This window comes from Eimeria tenella, genomic scaffold (assembly GCF_000499545.2).
Source record: "Eimeria tenella Houghton genomic scaffold, Eth_scaff11, whole genome shotgun sequence".
NCBI lineage: Eukaryota > Apicomplexa > Conoidasida > Eucoccidiorida > Eimeriidae > Eimeria > Eimeria tenella.
Genome location: NW_013541474.1, coordinates 102,176 through 110,731, shown reverse-complemented (window position 1 = coordinate 110,731; position 8,556 = coordinate 102,176). Strand labels below are relative to the sequence as shown.

Below are 8,556 nucleotides of genomic sequence, written 5' to 3'. Positions count from 1 at the left end.
GGGGCCCCCCCCCCGGGGGGCCCCCCCGGCATGGGGGGCCCCCCGGGCGGGGCCCCCATGGGGGCCCCCTATGCCCTCGGGGTTTGGGGTACTGCCCTGTACGGGCTGGGGGCCCTCGTGGGACTCCCTGGGGGCCCCTGGCTAGAGGGTTTGGGGGGCCCCCGAGTTGGTTGTTTGGTGGGGAGTTTGTTGAGTTTTATTAGTTGTTTGATTTCTTCTTTTTGTCTTTCAAAAAGAATTTTAATTTTTATTTTTTTGTTTTTGATTAATGGAGTGGGCGCTGGCCTTTCCCTCTTCACAGCCAGCACTGTGGCCCTCAGGTGGAGTCTGCAGCAGCAGCAGCAGCAGCAGCAGCAGCAGCAGCAGCCTGCTGCTGCTGCTTCTGGTGTACGTACAGCGCAGCTCGCTGGCCTCTTGAGACCCTCAGCTTTTATGGCGGCCTTTTTGCTGCTGGCGCCTCCAGCAGTCGCCTTTGTGCCCCTCCGTAAACCCTAAACCCTAAACCCTAAACCCTAAATTTTTAATCCTAGGTGGAAAGGCGCAGGATCAGCTGGCTAGAACGATATGCCCTAAACCCTAAACCCTAAACCCTAAACTTTAAACCCGCAAGCGGCGGCAGCCGCGCATGCGTGGCGCTGCTCCCTAATTAGGGTTTAGGGTTTAGGGTTTAGGGTTTAGGGTTTGTGTGCAGGCGGAGATCCGAAATCCACTCCCGAAACCCTCAGAGCTCTTGCTGCTTTTATTTTTGGCCTCCAGGCGTTTGGCTGTCTCCTAATTCAAAACCCTAAATGGTGGTTTACAAACCCTAATTTCGGGTTTGCTGCTTTTCACTATTAACAAGCAAATTAAGATTCTATTCAAGTTAATTATGCGAACTAGTAATTAATAAGTCGTTTTAATTAATTATTAAACTAATTTATCAATTAATTTTAGTTAATCAAGTAGCTAATTAATCAACTATTTAACTGATAGGAGTTGTCTGTGGGCTGCTGCTGCTGCTGCTGCTGCTGCTGCAGGTACACGGAGTCTTCGTTTGTGATAAGTGCTGCTGACAACAGCAGCAGCAAGATAGAGTTGCGTGGGGCCGCAGGTGTCTGTACACCTGAGAGTGTGGGGTCTTGTCTTTCGAATTTATATTTAAGACTTTTATTATCTCCTTTTTGTCTTTTTAGTCCAGAAAATGTTGCAGCAGCGCTTCAGACTCTTTATCTGGGGGGTGCTGCTGCTGCTGCTGCTGCTCCTGCTGCTGCTGCTGCTGCTGCGGGGGTCAGCCTGCCGCTGAAGCAGCTGCTGCGGCGGCCGCGTTTTTGGGTGCTGCTGCTGCTGGGGTGTATAGACACCTTTGCATGCGCCTTGCTGCTGACTCTGTGGCGCCCTTTGCTGCAGCAGCAGCAGCAGCACCAGGCAGCAGCAGCAACAGCAGCAGCAGCAGCAGGGGTGTTGGGACTGCTGGCCCCTGCTTTCTGGGGTTCGTTCCTCAGCAGCAACAGCAGCTATGCTGGTTTGCTGCTGCTGCAGGGGCTGGGGACCGCGGCTTGCTGCTGCGCCGCCGCCGCTGCTGCTGCTGCTGCTGCAGCAGGGTCCCCGCTGCTGGGTGCTGCTGCTGCTGCTCTGTGTCTTTGTTTTGCTGCTGGCATCTTTAGTGTTTTTCCTTCTTTAATTGCTGTTGCATTTGGCCCTCATTACATCTTTGCAAACACTTATTTGTTTTACTTGGCGTTTGCTGCTGCTGCTGCTGCAGCAGCAGCAGCGGGGCAGCTGCTGCTGCCGCAGCGCGGCGGCTGCGAGCTGCTGCTTGCTGCTGCTGCGCTGCTGCTGCTGCTGTCCTTCTTCGCTTTAGCAGCAGCAAAATGTTTAAAACAAAGATGGACTTTTGTTTTAAACTTGCCTTGTGCTTATCTTTTGCTGCTCTCCGGAGACACCAAAAGCGAAGGCAGCGAATCTGGTGGGTCTTCAACTTTTTAATTAATTAATTAATTAATTAATTAATTAATTAAAAAGTCGAAGACTTGTTTAATTTAATTAATTAATTAATTAAATTAAACAATTTCATTAATTTAATTTATTAAATTAATTGATTAATTGGTTTATTATTTGCTTTTTCTTTTTTTATTTATTCGGCTTTTGACTCGTTTTTGCTCGTGTATTTATCGTTATATATGTGTTTATTTATCTATTTAATCAAATAAATAAATAAATAAATAAATAAACAATTTATTTATTTATTTATTTATTTATTATTTATTTATTATTTATTTGTACAGATCGGAGCAGCGAGGGGGATTTGCCGTGTGGGGAGTCTTCTGCGTTATCTGAGGTGTACGTACACCTGAAGCTGCAGCAGCACTTTTTGGGTCTCGTCAGTTCTATTCCTTTTCCTCATTTAAATTCCATTATTCAAATCAACTTGGGCCCTTTTGCAAGTCCTCCCGAAGAACAGAACGCCCCGCAGGTGCTGCTGCTGCTGCTGCTGCTGCTGCTGATCCTGCTGCTGCTGAACATGCTGCTGCTGCTGCTGATCCTGCTGCTGCTGCTGATCCTGCTGCTGCTGATTCTGCTGCTGCTGCTGATCCTGCTGATCTTGCTGCTGCTGATCCTGCTGCTGCTGCTGCTGCTGCCAAGCCGATAGTACTAGTGCTGCTGCTGCTGCTGCTGCTGCTGCTGCTGCTGCTGCTACTGCTACCACTGCTCCTCCTGATGCTGCTGCTACAGCTGCTCCTGCTGCTGCCACGGCTGCTGCTGCTGTTGCTGCTGCAGACACTATTGCTGCTGTTGCTGCTGCTACCACTTCTGCTGCTGCTCGTGCTGCTACTACTTCTGCTGCTGCTCCTGCAGCCGCAGCTGAATATAATATACATATGTATTTATTTATTTATATTAATTTAAATTATTTTTTATTTATTTATTTCAATTTGAATAAAATATTATTTGCAAACAAAACAACTTGGCAAAAGCTGCTGCAGCGCTGAACGAGCTGCTGCAGCGCTGAACGAGGTACTCTCCTAAACCCTAAACCCTAAACCCTAAACCCTAGAGAGGTTTGCATCCAGAAGCGCTGCTGTGAGTGCTTGCGAAGGGTTTAGGGTTTAGGGTTTACGAGTGGTTTGCAGTTTGTTTCATTAGAGGCAAAGAGACGATCCCTAGCAGCTGCAGCAGCTGCTGCTGTTGCTGCTGCTGCTGCTGCATCTAACGGACAAAAAAAGGACAAATAAAACAATCGCGGCGTACATACACCAAAAAACAAACGCCATAGTGAGGCTGCCACGGCACTGCAGCAGCAGCAGCAGCAGCTGCTGCTGCCGCCGCAGCAGCTGCTGCTCCTGCTGCCGCTGCAGCAGCAGCAGCTGCTGCTCCTGCCGCCGCTGCAGCAGCAGCAGCTGCTGCTCCTGCTGCCGCTGCAGCAGCAGCAGCTGCTGCTCCTGCAGCTGTGCAACTGCCTACGAGGCATCTCAGACACAGTTCAATGAGACCCTGCTGTGCTGCTGCTGCTGCTGCCGCAGCAGCAGCAGCTGCTTCTGCTGCAGCTGCTGCTTCTGCTGCTGCTGCTGCAGCTGCTGCTTCTGCTGCTGCAGCAGACACAATTTAGGTGCGGCCAGGCACCGAGACACTGCTATTTGTTTATCTAGACCTCAAACCTCAAACCCCAAGCCCTAAACCCTAAACCCCAAACCCTAGACCTTAGTTTGACATGAACCAACGGAGGCTCAAAGCACTCCTGCTGCTGCTGCTGCTGCTGCTGCTGCTGCTGTGTCAGTGCCCATGCCTGAAGCTGCTGCTGCTGCTGCCGAAGGGAGCAGCAACAGCAGCAGCAGCACAATCACCGCCCAAACTTGGTGGCTGCTTTGCTGCTGCAGGTGTGGGGCCCCTGAGGGCCGTGCTGCGGGGTATGGCTTGCTGCTGCTGCAGTTGCTGCAGTTGCTGCTGCAGTTGCTGCTGCTGCAGTTGCTGCTGCAGCTGGAACTGCCGCGCCTGCAGCTGGGCCAGCTGCTGCTGCTGCTGCTGCTGCTGCACGCGCTGCTGCAGCTGCAGCCGCTGCTGCTGCTGCTGCAGCTGTTGCTGCTGCAGCTGTTGCTGCTGCAGCTGTTGCTGCTGCAGCTGCTGCGTGGGGTGTGCAGACAGCGGCATCTGCTGAAGGTGGTGCTCCATCGGCTGCGGTAAATTGAACTGCTGCCTTGTCACAAAGAAGCGCTGCTGCTGCTGCTGCTGCTGCTGCTGCTCTGGCTGTTGCTGCAGTTGCTGATGCTGCAGTTGCTGCTGCTGCAGTTGTTGCTGCTGCAGCTGCTGCTGTTGCAGTCGTTGCAGGTTCGTTTCCTTTTCAAGGCTAGCTGCTGCTACGTGCTGGCTCTCTATCGGAAGGGCAACAGCAGCAGCAGCAGCAGCAGCACCATCAGTTGCTGCTGCTGCTGCAGAGCGTTGCAGCTGCTGCTGCGGCGGCTGTTGCTGGCGAGCAAATTGCTGCTTGAAATACTGCTGCGCATGATGTGCTGCAGCAGTCTTGCAGCCTGCAGCAAACCAAAACACAAACTGCTGCCTTTGCTGCTGCTGCTGCTCCTACTGCTGCTGCTGCTGCGGCTGTTGCTGCTGCTGCTGCTGGGCCTACCTGGCAGCGCCGCCTGTGTGCCTTGGAAGGGCCGAGACATGCGAGCAGCAGTTGTGCTGCAGTTCCAGGGCAGCTGGTGCTGCTGCTGCTGCTGCTGCTGTGTTGCTGCTACAGCAGCTGCAGCAAAGCGATCCTGATGAATCCATGTTTCTGCCGCTGGCACCGCAGCTGCCGCTGCTGCTGCTGCTGGGAGCTTCCCGATGGCTGCATGCTGCCTTTGCTGCTGCTTCTGCTGCTGCTTCTGCTGCCGCCTCTTCAACTGCTGCTGCAGCACCTGCTGCTGCAGCTGCTGCAGCAGCAGCTGCTGCTGCGGCGGCAGCTGCTGCGCCGGCAAAGCTGAAGGCACTGGCAAGAGCCACGGGTGGTGCAGCGCTTCAAACGCTGCAGCAGCAGCAGCAGCAGCAAGAGCAGCAGCAGCAGCAAAAGCAGCAACAGTTCAGAGAGAAATGCCTAGGCCCTCTAAGCCCAGAGGTAGCCAGCTCCAAACCCTCGAACGAAACCCTAAACCCTAAACCCTAAACCCTAGACCAAACAAAACCCTAGCCCGTTTGCATATAGGCCCGCACCCAAACCCTAAACCCTAAACCCTAAACCCTAAGCTGCTTGCACCTAGCCGCAACCCAGCCCAAACCCCAAACCCCAAACCCCAAACCCCAAACCCCAAACCCTAAACCCTAAACCCTAAACCCTAACCAGTTTGCATGCGGGCCTTGGAGTCGAACTCGAGCATGGACTCAATCAAGTCTGCAGCAAGAGGATGCCGCTGCCGCAAAGTTGACAAAAAGGCAGCACCTTGCTTCAGCAGCCGCCGAATGGCTCGCCCGCTCAGCTGCTGCTGCTGCTGCTGCTGCTGCTGCTGCTGCTGCTGCTGCTGGGTGGGGGGCTGCGGCTGCGGCGGCTGCTGCTGCTGCGGGGCGTGCGGGGCGCCCGCGGGCAGCGCTGCGGCTGCCGCGGCGGGGACCCCTCCCGCTGCTGCTGCTGCTGCTGCTGCTGCCGGGTCCTCAGTTGCTGCTGCTGCTGCTGCTGCTGCTGTGCTGCTGCTGATGCTGTTCACGTCAAAAGGAAAATGGCCATCCAGCAGCACATAAAGAATTACCCCCAAACTCCAAACGTCGGAAGCGCGGCTGTACTGGCCCGTGAAACACTCGGGGGCCTGCGCAAACCCTAAACCCTAAACCCTAAACCCTAAACCCTAAACCCTAAACCCTAGAGGCTAAGCCGTCGGAGAATTGGCAAACGAACGCCGCAGGCGCAAACCCTAAACCCTAAACCCTCACCATATATTCTCTCGTGCCTACGACAGCGACCTCCGTCTTGCTGCCGCTGCTGCTGCTGCTGCTGCTGCTGCTGCTGCTGCTGTCCAGCAGCAAACACATGTCGAAATCCAAAAGGGCCAAATCGCCTCGCGCGCCTTCGGCCCCTTTGAAGATCACATTGTCCAGTTTTATGTCTCTGTGCAATATCTGAAAATAAATTAAAAATAATAAATAAATAAATAAATAAGTATAAAAAAATAAATAATAATAAATAAATAATAATGAATGGGTGGGAAATAAATTGATTTGGAGTTAAACGAAAAGAAAGAAGTTCGTTTGGAGCAGGGGAAGTTTCAAGGTGTCCGCAAACCCTAAACCCTAAACCCTAAACCCTAAACCCTAGAATCCTCTACGCAAGTATAACCAAACCCTAAACCCTAAACCCTAAACCCTACGTCAAAGGAGTGGAGGAAGTTGACAGCCAAAAGGAGCTGCTGCATCAGCCGCTGGCAAGAAGAGGTGGAAATGCCCCCTGAGGAAAATAAAAAACAAATAAATAAATAAATAAATAAACAAATAAATAAATAAATAAATAATGGTGTAATAATAAATAAATAAAATGAAAATTAAATGATTATTCAAGTGGGGAGGAGGAAGGCGAGAGCAAAAGCTGAAGAACACAAGAAACCACCAAACCCTAAACCCTAGACCCCAAACCCTAAACCCTAAACCCTAAATCCTAAACCCTAAACCCTAACCTGGTGGGTGCTTCAAGACATAATCAACCAGGTCCTTTCCTTCGCACAACTCCATAACCTGCACAGAAACCCTAAACCCTAAACCCTAAACCCTAAACCCTAAACCCTAGTCGTAAGCTGGGGAATTTCAACAGCACCAGCAGCAGCAGCTGACCAGCAGTTTAGCAGCAGCATCATCATCAACAGCAAAAGCAGCAGCAGCAGCAAGCGCAGCAGCAGCAGCAGGGGTAACAATGGCAGCAGCAGCAACAAAACCACCATCATCATCCTTGTCAACAGCAGCAGCAAAACCACCATCACCATGACTGCCAAGAGCAGCAGCAGCAAAAGGAGCAGCAGCAGCAGCAGCAGCAACAAAACCATCACCACCATGATTGTCATCAACAGCAGCAGCAGCTACAGCAGCAGCAGCAGCAAAACCACCACCACCATGATTGTCATCAACAGCAGCAGCAGCTACAGCAGCAGCAAAACCACCACCGCCAGGATCGTCATCAACAGCAGCAGCAGCTACAGCAGCAGCAACAGCAGCAGCAGCAGCAGCAGCAGTTTACAATGTAGAAGTGGGTTTGGCTTTCGAGGAGTTCGACGGGAGGCAGCAGCAAATGTTTGTGGAAAGGAAGTTTGCAAAGAGAAGAATAAACTTGGCGGTAGTAGCTGTCTGTGGCAATAAGTCTAAATAAATAAATAAATAAATAAATAAATAAATAATAAATAATAAATAAGTAATAAATAAATAAATAAATAATTAGTTGGAATAATTAATTGTTTTTGTTTGGTTTTGAAAGCGCGAAAAAAAGAAATTCTGTTTTTGTTTTTTTGTTAGTTTGTGGCATTTGTGCAGTGGCAGGTGGCAATTAAATAATTAAATCATTAATTTAAATAAATAAATAAATAAACTACTTAACTAATTAATTAATAGTAAATAAACATTAATTAACTAATTAATTAATAATAAATAATTAAATTAAATTCATTTAAATAAACAAATCAGGACCAGTTTGAAAGCCGTAGCGCCCAATAACAAAACAAAAAAACAAATTAATTAAATCTCATTAAATTAAATCAAACCAAACAAACCACTAATTAAATGAATTAAATTAAATTAATTGAATTAAATCAATTGAATTTATTAAATTAAATTAATTAAATTAAATTAATTAAATTAATTTAATTAAATACCTTTGTCTTGTTTTGTTAATGTCTTTAACTGCCAGCAAACGCCCTGTCCTTCTGCAGCGCGCTGTATATACACTTGCAGTGCTGCAATTTGCAAAAGATAAAAAATAAAAAATTAATCAAAACAAACAAATGAACAAACAAACAAACAAATAAATAAATAAATAAATAGATAAATAATAAAGGAGGCATTAATGGCAAAAAAGAAATTGGAATTGAGAGTAAAAAGGGCGAAATAACCAGCAAAAATTCACATGCAAACAGAACTCAAACCCTAAACCCTAAACCCTAAACCCTAGACCGTAAACCCTAAACCCTAAACCCTTACTATCCAGATCCCAGCTTTTGTCCCAGTTCGTAGTGATCGTTTATGTTCGAGATCCTCCTGGGCCCCCCCACGGGAGGCGCACTGCTGCTGCTGCTGCTGCTGCTGCTGGCAGGCGCTGCAGCAGCAGCAGCAGCAGCAGCAGCAGCAGGGGGGCAGAGGGCGGGAAGGGCCCGGGCAGCTTTTATTTGGGCCATTTTGCTTCGCAAGGGTTTTCGTTTGGAGGTTCCATAAAGGAGAAGAAAAAGGAATAAAAAGGGTTTAGGAAGGCTGGCTTGAAGGGCTGCAGCTAGCCCCAAACTCTAAACGCTAAACCCTAAAAAAGGGTTTGAAGTGCTACGAACGGGAGGCGCTCCATAGCGGAAGCAGCAAAAGAACAAACCTTAGCAGCAGCAGCAGCAGCAGCAGCAGCTTGAGGAGGCTTTTGTCGCGCCGAGA

General features: G+C 49.5%; 1 protein-coding gene across 1 annotated transcript; it reads right to left on the bottom strand.

The window, feature by feature from the left end:
- Window positions 1-2,383: 2,383 nt before the first annotated feature.
- ETH_00030760 (protein kinase, putative) lies at window positions 2,384-6,881 on the bottom strand (the record flags this gene model as incomplete). Its single annotated transcript, XM_013372840.1, has 9 exons — window positions 2,384-2,829; window positions 3,435-3,560; window positions 3,822-4,502; window positions 4,601-4,981; window positions 5,294-5,753; window positions 5,878-6,063; window positions 6,312-6,388; window positions 6,615-6,672; window positions 6,873-6,881. The coding sequence occupies 9 exons, from the start codon at window positions 6,879-6,881 to the stop codon at window positions 2,384-2,386; spliced, it is 2,424 nt and encodes an 807-aa protein (XP_013228294.1).
- Window positions 6,882-8,556: the final 1,675 nt, after the last annotated feature.